The 19,218-nt window shown below is 35.8% G+C and overlaps 1 protein-coding gene across 1 annotated transcript in view; it reads right to left on the bottom strand.

Annotated features, from left to right (window-relative positions):
* The window catches only part of SMURF2 (SMAD specific E3 ubiquitin protein ligase 2), a 90,503-nt gene that overhangs the window by 15,083 nt on the left and 56,202 nt on the right, over positions 1-19,218 (bottom strand). The window contains exons 6-13 of the mRNA XM_090290908.1: positions 18,987-19,071; positions 17,041-17,124; positions 14,307-14,509; positions 11,732-11,816; positions 8,135-8,293; positions 4,778-4,973; positions 3,368-3,471; positions 230-344 (exon numbers count right to left, since the gene is read on the bottom strand). Coding sequence (XP_090147034.1) covers positions 230-344; positions 3,368-3,471; positions 4,778-4,973; positions 8,135-8,293; positions 11,732-11,816; positions 14,307-14,509; positions 17,041-17,124; positions 18,987-19,071 — 1,031 coding nt within the window. The remainder of the gene's footprint in view (positions 1-229; positions 345-3,367; positions 3,472-4,777; positions 4,974-8,134; positions 8,294-11,731; positions 11,817-14,306; positions 14,510-17,040; positions 17,125-18,986; positions 19,072-19,218) is intronic.

The following is a 19,218-nucleotide window of genomic DNA, read 5'->3' as shown; positions in this document are numbered from 1 at the left end:
CTGACTGGGGCTACTATAAACAATGATGCAGTAAACATTCCTGTGCCCAAACTGTTGAATATATTCACAATTGTTTACTTGAGAATATTTTCTAAAAGAGGAACTGCTAAGTTAAAGTTTGACACTAGGACAAGGAGAGTAACCCTATGTCATAAACGACATGGCATTTAAAGACGAAAAGTATTGTACGTCACAAGTTAATTCATATGATCAGAACAACCAATCATACCGGGTTAACTGCAGAATCAGGATTGATCTGCAATGTATAGATATCATCTCGTGAATATTGGAAGAGGCCATAGTATGGATTCAGCATTTCATGTGACAAGAGATATAACCACTCCCTAGAAAACAAGATAGGACAAAGGAATTTTTTGTTAATGAGTATTTTATTATTAAAATGCTATTAATCATTTAGGCAAATAACTAAATAAAAGAAAACACTGGTTATATAAGATCACATTGGAAAAATCTACCATGCCCAAAAAGCAAATGAAAACTCTTTGTTTTGTTATGCAGTCACTTCTCACTCATTTGGGGCAATTTATTAGCAGCAGAGAGTATAAGGTATTACCCCAAAGTACCAACTACTAATTACATGATGCATCCCAGTGGTCTTCTCCTTTTCACTGCTAAAAAATTTGTAATCCATGATAAAATATAAAATAAAAGGAAAGATATGATTCAAAATATCCAGGTGATCTACACTATCCTAGTCTGTCCCTATCATGGAAGATTTGTACTAGTCAACATAGATACATATAATAAATACATATAATATAATGCACCATTACTCTCACTTTGGGACAGGGTGTGTTCTGTTATTGGTATTGTAGTGAGAAAATGTCATTATCCATTTCATCATCTTTCTTGTGTAAACCCTAAAACATACCATGATAAAATTGTAAGTGGTCACTTGAAACCGAGAAGTGGTATAGAATATACCAAAAAATACATGCTTGCCTTAGCCTGTATTTTTCGGTGTGTTCTATATCACTTCTCAGTTTCAAGCATACATTGATATTTATAAAACCTCATAATAGTACTATCACCTTAAATCTATTAGATCATTCATATTTTTCAAAATATGGAAGATAACTTATTCATCTTGAGGAAAATGAAATATGAAGGGGGGGACCCCAAATTGGAATTTACTTATAAAAATTTGTGTATTTATTCTTACATGTTTAAACTTTAGTCACCTTCAAAGTATTCTCCATTTGCTGTAACACACCTATTAAGACACTTTTTCCACTTCTCAAAAGTTTTTGAACTTGTCAATTTTAATGTCTTTTAGTGCTGCTGCTGTTTTTTTGTTTCACCTCTTCCACATCAGCAAAATGTTTCCCTTTGAGGACTTTTTTCATCCAGGGAAACAAAATAAGGCTCTCGGGGTGAGATCGAGTGAATAGGAAGGGTGGGGTATGGGGGTCGTGCCGGTTTTGGTCCAAAGCTGCTGAACACTCAGGATGGTGTGGGCAGGTGCACTCACAAATCACCCGTCATGAAATGGGCAAACACACAGAAAGAGTCTTTAAAAAAAACTTCACTGAAGCTGAGTGCAGCCTGTCACACCACCACCAGCTGGTACACTGATACAGGTGGGCACCTAGAACACTAACACAGCAGGGGAAGCCTGTACTACAAGGGGCCCGCCCTCCAGAAGATAATTCTGGGATTTTTTGGGTCCCCCTCGTACAATCACTAGCCTAGGACTTAAAGAGATGTAGTTCTAATCTCAATTCTTGTCATTCCTCAGCTAGGAAAGGTATTTAAATGATATGTTATTTGTGGATTAAACACATTGAATAATATTTTTTTTTAGGAAATACAGTAAATACTTTTAACAAGAAGTTAAAGAAATGTGTTTAAGTTCTATAATGTTATGGAATCTAGCTCAAATCACTACCATCTATGTAATAGTTGAAAAACTCTAGAGATTAAAAACAAGTGAGGTCTTCAATGTAAGTAACTTCCCCAACACATTTAACACTCACCTGACATGTCTTATATGCTTTTTATAAATGTATATGTCTTTTTTTTTTTTTTTTAAGAAAATCCAAAATTTAGTTTTGTTTCACCAAGTATTTAGAACACACCTCAAAGCAGAACCCTACTGCTTTTCGGTTCTACTACAGAGAAGAGATCAGAAAACACAGCTCACTGCTGCTCCCTTTTAGTCTGCCCAAACCCTGAGAGTAGTGAGGTTAAGAAATAAATGACAGCCCTGACCAGTGTGGCTCAGTTGGTTGGGCGTCATCCAGCAAAGCAAAAGGTCACCTGTTCAACTCCCAGTCAGGGCATATGACTGGGTTGTGGGTTTGATCCCCCATTGGAGCGCACACAAGAGGCAACCAATCGATGTTTCTCCCTCTTTTCTCCCTCACTTCCCCTCTCTCTAAAAATAAATAAATAAAATTCTGTTTTGCAAAAAAGAAATAAGCAATGAAAAAAACCTATTTGGCCTATCAATATAATTATATCATTTAGATTCCATCAGCAGATAATTAACAAGCTTCCTCAATAAGCATTCAAAATCGACTTATGAATAAATCATTAGAATTGTTATGAATAAATCATAAGAATTCCACAGAAAGTACTAAGTATGATGTACAAGTGATCAGTTCTAAAATCCAAACTGAAGAAAACTATCCATTTGCAGATAAAAAGGTCGCAGAATGAAAATAAGTCTACAGATGAAAACTAGTAATGTTACGTAACAATTATGGGACTTTGTGGAAATAAAATTTTATTAAGGCTGGATTTAGATTAGGGAAAGTAGAATTATCATAATGGTCCTTAGAATGTTTCAATACAGAGCTATAATGTTTCTGATACAGTCACATAAAGTGAATTTTCACACCTGGAAAAAAGTACTTTACGTATGAATAGAACATAAGGACCATTGATCTCTCTCTCTCACACACACACACACACACATTCCTTTAACAAGGTTAAAAAGCATGGCAATGGAAGCAAAGGGAAAACAGTATCCCGTTTAGAGTACATCATTAAAGCCTCAAAATTGTTCCTGATAATATAAAGCAGAGGGAATAACATGTAGTGAACAAGAGAGATGAAGAAAATATAGGGCCTGCAGGTCTACCAACAGTCCATGTAGGATTGCAGCTAGTTTTCAGAGAAAGTTTCATTGGGCTACATGATCCATTAGGGAGGTCTCCACTGCTTCTGGTAGCAGTACTATCCTAACCTCATTATAAATACATCCATTAGAATATCCTCCTATTGCAAATATTAGGGAATATAATACTAGAAAAAATATCAAGAGAAGGTTACACCACAGGGAGTATCTTAAATTTGCAAATATAAGGAGTCATATGTTATTTCCTGATGAGCAAGTCTTTACCTGGCAACCCCTCCGTAGTCAAGACCTTCTTCTCCACGGAACTTTATCATTAATCGCTTCCAGAGATCTTTTGGTCTCATTTTCATGACCTGTCGATATGACTCCTGAAAAAAAAGTTAACATACTGTAATTACTAGGTGCTTTTAACCTATTATTTAAACTCTCTCTTCCATATACAAAACATGTTTATTAAAATAAGGTGAAATTCAACAATCAAATCAATGAATAAACTCCAAGTATTTGAAACCTCTTGGAACTTCTAAAAACAAAATGAATACAGCTTAATACCACTGAAACAAATTCACTTGATAAATAATATACTAAAAGCCTACTAAGTGCAAAATTCAATATTTGAATTTTACTTATTGTTTTTTAAAAGAGAGAGGAAGTGAGGAAGGGGGAGAGAAAGAGAGAGAGGTGAAGGGGAAGGGAGGAAAAAGGGAGGTGGGAGGGGGGAGACATCAACTTGTTGTTCCACTTATTTATGCATTCATTCGTTGCTTCTTGTATAAGCCCCAACCAGAGACTGAACCCGCAACCTTGGCACATCAGGACAACACTCTAAAAAAACTGAGCTACCTACCTAGCCAGGGCTGCAAAACTCCATATTTAAGTTCTATGAACCATACTAATGATTCCACTCATATTAAAAACAGAATTTGACATAAGTACCAAACTCTTTAAAGATGGCTGACCTAATTCTAGGTCATCAGCACCAGTAGAAAATAAAGGTAAGAAAAAGAAATTTCCAAAAGAACATAAGTAATCATTAGTGTTCTTCTCATTAAATAGACAATGTTATATTATTTTAAAATACAAATGACTGGCTACAGACAAGGCCAGAACTGTTCTGAGAGAAAAAAGTTCATCCTTTAGGAAAATAATAATCAAGTCTCCAAACATCTTGCCCAGGAATCCACTAATGAGTGGGAAACCCCTGCATTGGAACTCTGCCACTAATTATGGAAGAACTCCAAAGTTGATATCAGGGCTACAAAATCCAAAGATAAAAGAAAATATTAGAAAGGAAGATTTTCAATATATTAAGAAAGTAGTCCAACAGTAATTAAACAAAATGATTTTTTTATTTAAGAGTCCTTTACCTTTTGAAAGAATCAGAAAGTAAGGTAGATAATATGTGTGGTCTTTTAAAACTCATTAACATTAAATATTTGCAGTGCAGAGACCAAGCTGAACCAACTGGTCTACCAAACACTCTTCATCGCATTTAAATACTTATCTTATACATTAAATCTCTCCAATATTATTGCCTTTAGTCCCCACAATTAAAAAAGAAATTAATGAAAACTCTCCCATTCTAAAAAGTCCCAAAAATATTCTTGGAAAACAGAGAGCAACACACTGAAATTTAATTTTTCTCTATTTTAAAATAAGAACTTGTAAGTTTACCTCAAAAATCTCTTCCCTGGAAACCTCGATGCGGCAATGGCCAGCCTGAGGCTGCTGCTGGGAGAGTTCCTGCCGCAGAATTTTTAGTTTCTGAACCAAGTCTCGCTTGTACCGCGGGACTGTCAGGCACTCTGTGTCATCAGGGCACAAGGACACCACTTGCTGCTGCTGTTGGTCTTTCAACTGGTTCTGCCGACTAGGAGTAAATGAAAATACTATTAAAACACTTAAATGGGAAAGACTACAATTATACACTTGAAAGAGCATTATGCTATAAAACAAGTCTAGCTATATCATTGCCACGCCTGGCTGTGCCCTTGGCTTGTCCTTCTGACAATGATAAACTAGTTCCAAAGTTGTTTTCTCAGTAGCCATGTGAGTTTATAGAATTGGAAAACGGAGTTTTATCCATAAAGCTTTCTACAGCTGTTGTGAACAAATTCCTCAGATACCATTTCCATCTTGCTTTTGCATAGTTTACTGTCACCTGTTTTAAAATTCTGGCCTATGCCAAGCTCTGTGCCTGTTGTCTCAGTCTGTCCCTCTGGAAGAGACGAACAGCTTGAACTGGCCATCTGGCAGGAGCCCCTTCTCCTACACACGCTCGTCTCAACCACAGGAATGTGGGAGGTCACACGAAGTGACCGGCACCGAGAAATGAGCCATTTACAAACAAGTCTAAATGCTGAAGAGAGTGACTACTTTTCTTTTTATTGTGGTAAAATATATATAACATAAAATTTACCATTCTAACCATTTTTCAGTGTATAGTCAGTGGCAGTAAGTACGCGCACTGTGCTAAAGTGACTTCTAACTGCACATATATGATTTCCCTCAACTACATAAAAATAATCTCCAAGATATAGCAAAAATACATTAATTTTTAAAAAGTTAGAGATATTTTGATTCCCCTAGCAAAAATATTTTTAGTTGCATCTAAGAAATTTTTAAAGAACCTCATGAAATAACAAACTAGTTAATTTCAGTAAGTTGTCAAGAAATTAAAAATCAGATGATTTGCTGTTGATTCAGTTGGAGTTTAATTTTGCACACAACAGACAAGAGCACAATCTCCTAACCTAAAGGTAAAGGGTAATGATAAAATAAACAAAAATGACTTTCAGGTCTCTGAAAAACCACCCAAACTTATTTTACATAGAGTGGTTCTTATGTACTAGACCAAATTTTATATCTAAAATATAACTATCAAGAGAAAATTTATCTTTGATGAAAAATGCAAATCACTATTTAGTCTCACGAACTTTATAATAATGGAGTTTTTTACACACATATACACAAAATCAAAATAGACTATACTGAAAGATACTCCCTAAACAACTGTATTTACCCCATGCAAAAAAAAAAAAATGAACTGGGGTATATCTTACACCAGATACAAAAATTTGACTCAAAATGGATCAGAGACCTCAATGTAAAAGCCATAAAACTTCTGAAACACAGAAAGAAACCGTTATGACTTGTGTTAGGCAAAGCTTTCTTAGCTATCACACCAAAGGAATAATCCATAAAAAAACCAAATTGATAACTGAACATCAAAATTTCAAAGAAAACTTTTCTTTGAAAGACAGCTCTTCAAGACACTATTAAGAAAATGGAAACACAAGTCACAGACTAGGAAAAAATCTTTCCAAAGCATATACCTGATATAGGATTGCATTGCAAACATGTAAAGGAAACTCAGAATTCAAATTTTTAAAAAACTCAGTATTTAAAAAGGAGGCAAGAAATTTTACCAAAAATACACAGATGGCAAAAAACACAGAAAAAGATGTTCGACCTCATCAGACATGAGAGAAATACAAATCTAAACTGTAAGGAGAGAAACCACTACACACCTATTGGAATGTCTCAGTAAGATAAGAAGCGCTAGCACGGCTGTGCAGCAAGGGCAGCTCTCGTAGACCGCTGGCAGCTGTCTCTCTTGCAATAAACTGATAATAAGTATTTCCCTGGTTCAGTGAGCCATGCTAGCAAATTACTGAACCCAAGGAGGGGGTCCTGGGAACTCCCCGACTTATCGCCAGTCGGTAAGAACTGGGACTTGCAGCTGGCATCTGAAGTAGGGACAGTTCTGAGGGACTGAGCCCTTAACCTGTGGGGTCTGGCACTCACTGAAGGTATGTCACAACTGAACTCGATCGCTGAGCACCCAGTTGGTGTCTGGAGACTCGGAGAATTGATAGCTATAACACATTTGGTATCTTAAGTTCCTTGGGTGGAAACAGAGCACAAAAGGCCATGTGAAAACAAAGACTGGGATGATATGTCTACGAGCCAAAGAACAGCAAAATCCCCAGAAACACCAAAAGCTAGGTGAGAGGCAAGGAACAGATTCTCCTTCAGAGCCTCCAGAAGGGCCCACGCCTTTCTGACAACCTGAGTCTGAACTGTGGCCCGCAGAATTGTGAGAGAATGAATTTCTATTGGGGCATTTTATAGCAGCCCTAGGAAACGAACCCAGGGGAGAGCCCCACAGGAAGGGACGGGAAGGGGAATTACAGAGAGGCACTTTAAAACTTTTGGGATGATGGACATGTTTGCTATCTTCATTGTGGTGATGGTTTTGTGGGTGTATAATATGTCAAAACTTAAATTGTACATTTTAAATATGCACATGCCTTGGATGGTGTGGCTCAGTGGACTAAGCACCAGTCTGCGAACCAAAAGGTCGTGGGTTCAATTCCCAGTCAGGGCACACACCCGGGTTGTGGCCCAGGTCCCCAGTTGGGGGCGTGGGAGAGGCAACTGATAGATGATTTTCTCTTGCATCAATGTTTCTCCCTCTTTCTCCCTCCCTTCCCCTCTCTCTAAAAATAAATAAAATCTTTAAAATAAATAAATAAATAATTATACACAGGTTTTTGAATGTCAATTACATTTCAATAAAGCTGATTAAAAACATCCAAGGTGCACCGAGTGTATTCACAAAGACTTGTATGAAAGACTGTATCCTGCAAATGGGAAAGAAGACAAAGCTAAAAAAACACAAAACTAGCAGCACAAAAGGCTCTGGGGCGCACTCAGCTACCGTGGAGCTACTTCTGATACACTCGGAGGGATACATATCCATCTACCCCATAAAGCAGCCTGTGTCTTCAGGTGTGTCTCTGACACATACCCTTCTCCTGACATTTCAGGACAGGTTGCTAATTAAGCACAGTGGGATTAAAATACTCATATACCAAAGTAAAACTTGTCATAGTCTTATATAAAATTTTGATCAACAGAAGTAATTTATAATTGAAGACAGCGGTCTATCACATTTATTACAAAAAGCATCATCAGTCTTCTCTTGTTCAGACTCGCATTTTCACAGGTATTGTTTCAAAAACTTACTTTAAAACTAAATGCAAGTTAGCGGAGAGCCGAGGATCTGTAAATTGTGTTGTTCTGTTGTTATGGTCAACAAAATAAACTCTGCCTGTTGCCGTATTACGGATCTCCCATCCAGGAGGCAATGGACCAAGCTCTTCACAATTGATGTTGCTAAGATCCCTGCAAAAACAAATATAAAATAAAAAATACCTCATTGCTGGGCCTGCTGAGCCAAGCAAGTGTAAATGACACAGAACAATTCCATGAAGTCTGAGAAAATGTATTGTTTCAGAAACTTGAGATGTTCAGCTGGAATCTTTAATTCCCAATGGTTTAACAAACTTGCATATTCAAAACCCAATCCATAAATGGCTTAGAAAGTTTGTTCCTGGGCTTTAATGTGACACAGATTTTAAATTAATATAAAAGCAATCACAACACTTGCCAACATCAACGGTACTTCAATATTTATCTGACAAAATATTGTTTTACAAGTGTCAGTGATACAAAGAATTAAACGTTTTCTAAAATTTCCCTTCAATTCTTTCTATCATTACTACACCATAAAATCTGTGTAAATAAACGTTCGTTTTACTATTAATTTTAAGCTCTCCAACAAAGTAAAACTAGAAATATTAAAAGTATGGTCTTGAAAACAATCACAGTATACATTTTAAAGGATAACTTCTCCATCTAGACTTCTGAAAGCTGTAAAACTAGTGAATGAAGACTGTGTTGAAGACAGGTAAGGAAGAATACTCTAAGGCTTACTGCTGCAATAAAAAATACAAGAAGACTTTTAATGGACCAAAGACCATTGTTACTGTATCACACATTCTTTTTTTAAAGATTTCATTTATTTATTTTTAGAGAGAGGGGAAAGGAGGGAGAAAGAGAAAGAGAGAAACAGCCATCAGTTGCCTCTTGCACACACTCCACCCAGGGACCTGGCCTGCAACTCAGGCATGTGTCCTGATAGGGAACCAAACTGGTGATCCTTCCGTTCGCAGGCCGGCGCTCAATCCACTGAGCTGTATCAGCCTGGGATGCATTACACATTCTTAAAATACTGTTATATATAGACAAAGATTTACAGGACCTTAGAAAATAAAATAAAAGCAGCATGTCTAATGTAAACTTAAACAGATAATTAGAATGACAAATCTCATCAAAATCAGGTTTTAAAAGTTAAAGTAGAAAAAAAATGCCTGAAATAATCTCTTCTTGGTCATAATGAAACACAGTGATGGGCACATATAAGCATCCATAGATTTGTTGAAACAATTCTGGCTTCTGCTTATAGGTGCTCCAAGAATCTCTTCTGCTAAAGAACTAAAGCTTGAAAAGAACACACTATTTGAGACAATTTTAGTCTCAAAGTGGACAATGGAAAAGCTCTAACAACCCTCCCCTACCCATGAGTGGCAGGCAGGCGAGAGGAGGACTGTTGGTGGATTAGCTGTTAACTGGGAAACAGTGTCAGGCCAGCAGCAAGGCAGGAGAAGGAAACCTGAAACTCCCCCTCTATGCTGAGAACTAAAAAGGAAGGATGAGGTGCTTCCACAAAAACTTCCTAAATTCCTACTTCAGGTCCACAGAACCCAAACCAATTAAGATCAAACAAACTCACAAAAATCACTGAAAGTCCCGATGACTGAGAGTCAGTGGAAGCAATAAACCACAGAATGATATCAAACAGATAGAACAGCAATGACACGCAACGTTAAAAACACAGTAAGGGAACGATTACAAAGGCAAACTCTCAGTGAGATTATGAAGCACAAACAGGTAGATTGTTACAGTGGCACTTTTAGAAATGAAAAGCGAATACTGACATCAAAGAATGAAGAATTCTTTTGATATATAATGCAGAATTTGATTTTATATAATTTTATTTAGAACTTTATAAATCTAGTCATACATGGAAATGCTCTAAAGAATTGATTAAAAGAGCAGGAAACTGGAAATAATCATTTCCACTTGGAAAATGACTAAAGACAAATGGAATGTTACACAGCCATAAAAAGTAATACAGATCTGTATTTCAAGACTACACAGTCAGTATGCAATGGCATTAATCTCTGTTTTCAAGAGATATGTAAAACTTGATGAAATGGGACTTCTCAGATAAATCTAAGTTTACTGGACATCTTACAGAGTTACATTATTTTATAAATGTCTTTGAATAGCGATGATATTTTAATAGAATCTAAATATTTATAGTCTGCTTTGATAGATCCTCCACCCAAATGGCATGTTTACTAAAGGATCCTCGAAAAAACAAAAGATATGATGATACATGATGATATAATGATATGATTTTTAAGATAAGAATTTGGAGCACAGAGACTAAAGAAAAATAGTCCATAGCATAATTTCATAGTCATTCTTCAATACTTAACATGAACTATTCTTAAACCTTTATAGAAACCACATATTCATTAATGAAAAACTGACGTTTCCTTAGGAATAAGAACATGTTACCAACAGTGCTGCCAAAATCTCTCTCCATTTTATCTTCTGATGCCAGCTTACATACTATTCTTTCAACAGATAACTCAAGATGTACTTTCACTAACATAAAACATTTAGGTTTTTTTTTAAATCACTTTCTTCTATATATTTCCTTCTAATGATTTTAAATTATTTTATTAAAAAGCTTATCATTGACCTTCAGTTGGATAAACACTTCTTTTCATAATGTACATAATAAAAACCTTGTTGCTAAAAGTTAGGCCCATGGATTTTTTTTCAGTGAGCTTATTAGTAAAATAAAAATTTCCTCCCCCTACTATTTTTAAACTAACAGCTTAAATTACCAAGACACAGAAATGACAGTCTTGATACAATAATTAGTGATAGCACATTTCTTTGGTTGCCGCCCTTAAAAGAATCTAATTAAGCTCTATGACAAAGTAAAATATTTTCATTATTATAGCTTTATTTATAAACAAAGAGAATGTGTCAAAGCAATCCAAGATCAGCTAGTCACATCTGGTTTTGATTTAAATACATGAATCTTGACAAGTGGAATTCTGAGTATAAGTTTAATAAAAAAAATAAAAATAAAAAAAAAAATCTCAGGTAAATGCACTCAATGCCTGTAATACAAATGCACGAAATTTAGCATTTCATAGAAATTTAATTTAATTAGGTTATTTCTTTTCTATATTAAAATGAAACTTTATTAAGGAACACATAAAAGAACAAGAAATACACTTATATAAAGTTAAACTATTTTTTTAAAAAGCGTAACCAGAAAAAAAATATCAATTTACTATCCTTTTAAAAAAGGTATGTATGTTTTCTGTAAGATTTTGGATGTGTTTTTTCCCTTAGGTCAATTTTCAAACTCCTAAAACCCATGTTTTTGCCCAGATTTTTTAAAAGAGGAGAGTAGAGAGGGACTGGGGATTGGCTGGGGGGCGGGGGCGGGTAAGGCACTGGGGTACTATTGCAGGAAGGACTTTATAACTAAAAGTCAAAATGACATGAATATTAGAAAGAACCAACCTTTTAAATTAACTATTTTAAGAAGCTGAAGATTAAATAAATCAAAGAAACCCTAGGGACAATGGATATTCAATGGTACGAAGAGTGTTTAGAAGACGTTCTTACCTAGGCACTCTTGGATCATGCCACGTGCTCACACCGGTCTGCGTATGTAAGAAATACACCTGACCTTGCTGTGTTGTCCTCTGCTCTGTAAAATTAAGAAACACTAATAATAAAAACATATTCAAAGTGTCCAAACCAAAGACAGCTATAGACATGAGACTATTATATTAATAAGTAAATTATCCAAATTACCAATCTATATTATTACAAAAATTTTGCTCTATAAATCATTTGATCTGAACTCAGAATACATTTTCTCCTAGAAACAAACTAATCAATAGTGATGAGGGGTCACAGGCCGACTAATCTAAAGCCAACTATACGTCTGATGTGGCTCAATCACTAACCATGTTGCAATGCAAAATAGAAAACAAGTTTGCCACAGTACCAATAATTCAACAAAACAAACGTGAAGTAATGATTATTTGTCTTAAATGTGGACCCTGAGGGAAGCAAAAGAAGGCTCAGAGAAAGAGTCTAGCCAACTGGGAAGATTCTGAGGTACTTGCAGCAATTTTCAAAGGGTTTGCAGGATAGTAATGTTTTTAAAATTATGCCTAATTTTATACCAAAACTTGTGGGGGGGGAGGGTTTCTTGAGAGAGGTGTATTCTCAAGACTACATTTGCACCTAAACAGAAGCAAAAAAGATGGAATGCAGGGGAGATGCTCTATAGGCAAACCGGGCAAAAATGGAAACCTAACCAGGTTAGAAAGAGGAAGACTAAAGAGCAGTGTGCATATTGGGGAGGAAAAGTCAAAGGGGACATTAACTCGAAGTCCTAGGGGAGAGAGCGAGGAGGCGGGGCGCAGAGAAGGAATGTGTGAAAGGGCCCCTTCACTGGCGGTTCTTAGTCTTTATTTATTCATGTTTTTAAGCAACAGACTGCTTTTCTTTAAACAAAATCTAAGGAAAAATTCCAACATATAAAATGATAACACTTCTGCTAATATTTATTAGCATAAATTTAATTTGTTTATAAAGCTATAATTAAGTCAATTAATTTAAACTTTTAAAAATTATAAACATATAATAGTTTAAAATTGAATATAGACAAGACCTACGATAATTTCAGTCTTGGTACCCACTTTACTCCTATGTTTTGGTTGGATTTAAAAGTTTTTAATCCATATCATACAAATATTATAAAGGTATAACCACCCCCACTCCAAACAGCTTGCCTTATAATCTCAATTAAAGAGAAATGGCAAGAACTACTTTATTCTGAGGTCTGAATATTAATAATAGCAGCTAAAATTTACTAAGTGCCTTCTATGCCAGACTCTGTGTCAGGCACTTCACATTAAATTACCATCTTGCAACAAACCTACATGGTCAGCACTATTATTTTCCCCACATTATAGAAGGTAAAATTAAGATTCAGACAGGTTAAATAATGTGCCCACTATCACACAACTAACATGGGGCAAAGCCAGGCTATAAGCCCAGATCAGCACAGCACAGTTAATGGATAAATTGGGTTTTTTTAATTAAGCGTTAAAATACATCAAAAATGAAGTTAAGACCCTGGCTGCTGTGGCTCAGTGGATTAAACGTCAGCCTGCGAGCCCAGTGTCACTAGTTCAATTCCCAGTCAGGGCACATGACTAGGTTGCACGTCAGGTCCCCAGTTGGGGACGCAAGTGAGAGGCAACCACACAGTGATGTTTCTCTCCCTATCTTTCTCCTTTCCCCTCTCTCTAAAAAAATAAATAAATAAACAAGTAAATAAATTATGTAAAAAAAAATGAAGTTAAAATCATGCATGTGCAGAACAGTTTAAAAAATATTCCATGGTAAGAATAAAAGTTGGATCAGGCAATTCCCAATGTTGGTCATTAGGTGTCACCAGCAGCCCAGGACAGTTTATGGGCAGCTTCTGAGACAAGAGGATCTAAGTGACTGGTGAGCACTTAGCAAGAAAGGAGCGGAGAATGAGTTCATACTGTCTACAAGAGTGCTCACAAGTTGTGACTTAGAAAGTTCCATAGTCAACTAGAAGATTCATATCATCTTCCACATGAAATTCTACAATTTAGGAAATTATATAAGATTATAATAATTTTATACAAACAAAAACAATAACCCAATTACTCAGATAATCCAAAATTATAGATAATACACATATAATATATAAACACAATATATATACACGCTTTTGAAGTTATTTCTAAATATGTACATCTGGAAAATTATACTTCAGGTCTGACGTCAGATTATCATTATCAATAACAATACCATCTTACCTTCATACAGGGCCTATTTACAAAGAAATCTCACATTGTTTCATATGCTCCTCATAATACTTTTGTGATAGAGAGGTATCATTCATCTTATTTCATTATAAAGGAGCAAAAAGGCTGACATTAAATGACTAGCCCAAGATCAAACTGTTGGTTGGATAGTCTTCAACCACTTCAAAGACTTCAAAGTTGGGAGGTTTTACATTTACTTTTATTTTCATGCACAATTCCTAAACCCAGATTAATAACATTTTAAAAGTTGATTTTCCAGCTTTCTTAGCAAGCTGAAATCAGTAAATCACACTTTATTTTTTCTCTGCTAGTTGTCATACCATAGCCTTCCGGCAGGTCTGGAGGAGTATGTAAATGTGTCCTGCTCATGTAATTTCTATGTCGTTGTGACCTGACTCTCCTCTCCGCCAGTCTGGGGTCTGACGACTGTCCACATGTTGCACCATTTGTTCCACTAATTGGAGTGTTTTCATCAACAAAGCAGCTAAGAGGTCTGCCAGGACTAGAATATTCAGATGCCGGCCTATTGAAAAGTAACAGGGAAAAAAAGTTACTCAATTCAGTAGAGCTCTGTAGACAATGCATGTATTGCAGTAACAATCACTTAATAGGAAAATGGAATGATTAATACAAATATAATGATTTCAAAAGCTCGGAATAAAATCCTGATGCCTCAAAGCACCAATGAAACAAGTGATAAGCACAGTATCAGTTATGTCTTTCACCCATTTCATGTTGATTTTAATTACATTTTATATGACATCCGCATATACCTACTTAGCTACAGGCCCACTCTCAGACCCGATTCCCACCATTCTCCCACACCACTTCCCCCTATTCCTTGAACTTTGAAAGTTCATCTACTTTAGTGCTGGACAGGAGCACTTCCTTCCATCCAAAATGCTTTTTTCACCTATTCTTCCTAGATCCAGCTCTGGCCGCCACCTTCTTTGGGTCATTCAAATCACAGCTTTACCTTAAATGTGGCCTCTAAGTGGTCCTTCCTGACATTCAAATCTAAAGTAGTCACCCAGGCATTTGACAGTCCTTAACCCTAATTCCTCAGCAGAGCAGTTATTTCTGCTATCTTTCTTATTTGCATCCTTGTCTTTGTCTGTCTTCCAGCACCAGAATACTTATGAGAGATAAGAGTGCCTGGTGTGCTCCCCACTACACAGGGCCCCCACACCCAGAATAGTGCTTGGCATATAAAGAGTAGCTCAATAAATATTTATTGAATGAATAAAGGACAGAAGATAGTTTGTCTCTTCAAAGAGCTTCCAGTCTACTGTAGGTCATCCAAAATAAGAGGATAATCAAGAGTTCATTTTTAAACTAACATTTACAACACAATCAGCTTTATACATGTGGAAATTAAAGTCAATTTTATCAGTTAAATGAATTAGAAGAAAATGGATTTCACTAAAACACTAACACAAGCACATATTCATTTACACTCAGATATAATAAAAAGGGCCTATCTAGCCCTGGCTGGTGTGGTTCAGTGGATTGAGTGCCAGCCCGAGAGCCTAAGTCACCAGTTCTACTCCCCGTCAGGGCACATGCCTGGGCTGCAGGCCAAGTCCCCAGTTGGGGGCTTGTGAGAGGCAACCAATCGATGTATCTCTCTTACATTGCTGTTTCTCTCCCTCTTTCTCTAAAAAATAAATAAGTAAAACCTTGAAAATAAAATAATGGGCTATCTGACATCAATAAAAACCTTGGCAGTTTAATACTACAAATGCAACCCTCAAATAAGCATTTTTTAAAATGGCAACACGAGCTAAGCTTTTACCTAAAAATTGCAACAGAAAAAACTTTATGATTTAGTGAGTTAAGCAATTACTCCTCAGTAAATAAAAGTGTGTAGAGCTAATGAGAAGCATTTGATGTTCCACATCTGGTGCCAGCCAGTCCTGCTCAGGGAAAAAAGGGGGCGGGGGAAGACAGAGGCAAAACAAACACTGAGTACAGGTGGCAAATAAACTTTGTCCTTCCTTTTTTTTCCTTTTCATTGAACTTTGTTTTTGTTTCTTTAATCCTCACCAGAGGACATTTTTTCATTGCTTTTAGAGAGAGGGCAAGGGAGAGAGGAAGGGAGAGAGAAAAACACCGATGTGGGACAAAAACATCAATTGCCGACCTCCATTTCACGCCCAGACTAGGGATCGCACGCACCTGGACGGGGGATCAAACCTGCAACCTAAGCATGTGCCCTGACTGGGAATCAAACCAGCGATATTTTAGTTACGGGATGACACTCCAACCGAGTCACACTGGCCAGGGCGAACTTGTTCTTACTTAAAAAAAAAAGAAAAGAAAAGGAAAGAATTCAGCCACTTACCCTATTCGTTTTCAGTCACTTATAAAGCACTTCCTTGGAGTTTCCAAAAATATCTTGCACCCCGCTGTCCTTCTACATTAAGCTGCATGAAGGTCCTTCCACCTTATTCAGTGTTGCAGCCCAAATGCTGAGCACAGTGCTAGCCTGAACGCTTCTCATCGCCGGCCTCTTACCTAGCTAAATCCTAGCATTTTTCAGGACTTAATGCAGAGATTCCACTCCTTCAGAGTTTTCCTCTACAAGTTCCACTCTCCCCTCACCCTCCCACCATAAGTCAGGTGCCCCTCCATATGGTCTCGCAGCATTTGGTTCTTATCTTGATTACAGACCTACTGGACTCAATATGACTGACCAAATGTACATCCTCCCTATATATTTTGTGACAACAAATCAATAATGGACTAAAAAAAAAATTAAAAAATTAAGAGTCCCAGAAATAAGATGCCTTCTCAATTTATTCATTTAACTCATTTAATAAATATTTATTGAGTACCATCAATGGCCCTGCAGCTACAATAACAGGATAGCCTGCTAAACAATCCTTATTGAAAATTACTTTTTAAAAATAATGGCACTTGCTAGAAGATCTACTGATCTGGAGCAGTATAAACCAAGACAGGAAATCCGGTAAAGCTAATAGTTAAACAGAAAGAGACGACTTCAGGAGGGTGAACAGCACAGACCATGGGAAGATATTTATATGTTCTTACCGTGTGGGGCGTTCCCACTGCGTAGTTCTTGTTATGTGGTTTAGATACTGGATTCTTCCAGAGGCAGTTCTCCTTTCTTCCCAGCTTAAATAAGAATGTTAAGAGATAAGATATTAATTACTAGGAAGCTGGATACTAAATGTTTTTAGTGTAATAATCAAGCCAGGAAGAGATTTGTGAGTATGAATCAGGAATGACACACTGACAGATCAATACACAGAATATAGGAATCTTCTCAACTTATTTTTTTAATGTACAATAGGTCTTCTGGAGTTCTGAAGTTTCTAAAATATTTACACTGAGGTGTAACTAGTATTTTCCATCAGCCCAACTCTGAGAATTTTTCAATAATGTCAACAATGCTCAATTAAATTACACTAATTTCTCCAGAATTTAGTGGAGGAAAAAAGTCATACTAAAAATAAAAATCACACAATTTTTAAAAAATTAAATTTAACTAGGAAAGTATATAACAGCTTTTTAAAGTATTTAGCTTACTCAAACTAATTTCTTTTAAAAAGGAACAATTCCACTTTTTCCTCAATATCTTATTAATTCTCATAACAAAAGAGTCTAAAAGACTGTAGAAATGTGGTAATGTTAGTCTTTCCACTAAAACATTGGCAGACCTTTGAGAGACTTACAAATATAAAATAAAGAGATGTTAAGAGGTTCTTTTCCCCTGTGATTACAATTATAGTAACATAAAGCAAGTTTAGAATGTTGAAGACTTATATTGTTGTAATCTCTCAATACTGATTAGTTATTTTATCCTAAATTTCCCCTTCAACAGTATCATAATCTACCTCATATCTACAAAAGTTAATAGGTATACCAAGAAGCTAAAGTGATCTATAAGCAAACTAAAATTATAGCGATTTTTAACAGTTCAAACAAAATGAGCAAGTACGACAGGCTGGATATAAAATTTCATGTCAAAAATAATTTAGTTCAAAACTCAAATACTTTCAATGAATATAATTTATAGTATCTGTAAACTATACCTCATTGAAGTTAATTAAAAATATTTTGAAATTTAAAAATAAAATCAGAAGTGTCAGAACTAGTATTAACAAAGATAACAGTGACAAAGAACTTTCGAATTAAAGCTTAAATTCATATTCCAGCTCTGCCATTTATCATGAGGCCTTTGGCAAGATACTTAACATCTTGAGTTTTAGCTTTTTTAACCTATGAAATGAATGAGTAACAATGGTAGTAGCAGTAGTAATAATATTAGCAATCTATTAAGCACTTACTATATGCAAGACATTGTGCTAAGTGCTTCACACAAATGATTTTCTTTAATCCTCACAACAATTTATGGCATCTATGCTATTACCATCATCTTCTTTTATAAATAAATATAAACCAAAGGTTACAGAAGTTAAAAAAATTCATTATATTCATGAAGCTACTAAGCAGAAGACTAAAAACTGCATGCCAGATGATCTAATTCCAGAACCACAGGCAATGAGAATTATATGATATAAATGTATTATGTAAAGTGCTTATAACAAACAGTATCTTGTATGTGTATGCTCAATAAATGTTACTATGTTATAATTAATATTACAGAGATTCTCTATCCTCTTCCTCTAGATAGAGCAATGTCTCAGATTCAGTACTTACATGCCCAGTTTTGAATAACTTAATCAAGCAAAAGGTTTTTCTTGTGGATGTATAATATTTACAGGATAGTTCTATTTGTCAAAAAATTTGATTTGTCTCCTAGTCAAAACTCTTAAGAACCAAATCTAACATCTAACTCAAGGCTTATTTTATAAATTTGTGACAAAATCCCTTACTAATTTTCCAAGTACAAGGAAAAGCTAGATTCTGAAATTACTTAGAAAATTTTCCAAGTTCAGTGTACAGCAACACCAACTTGGTTCTCATTAGTGTAAGGACAGTACCTACATTTTTCTCTCATGAGTTCAGCTTACCCGTCTGGTAAATCGTTATCAAACAAACGGCTGCAGTCCACGACCTGCCCTCCTGTGCCAATCCGGTCTCTGGACTGAAGACTTACTATTAAACAACAAAAACATTACTAGGAGCCGCAGAACAAGAAAGAATCATTACAATTTAAAATATATACTGTGTATCTTTAAAAGTCATCTGGCTTAGCTTATTTTAATACTTTAAAATAAACTCTATTGTTTCTACTAAATTCTG

The sequence above is a fragment of the Furipterus horrens genome, unplaced genomic scaffold (genome assembly GCF_987537825.1).
Source record: "Furipterus horrens unplaced genomic scaffold, mFurHor1.1.pri manual_scaffold_11, whole genome shotgun sequence".
NCBI lineage: Eukaryota > Metazoa > Chordata > Mammalia > Chiroptera > Furipteridae > Furipterus > Furipterus horrens.
The sequence above is the reverse complement of the archived record's forward strand: the minus strand, read 5'-3'. Positions and strand labels throughout refer to the sequence as shown.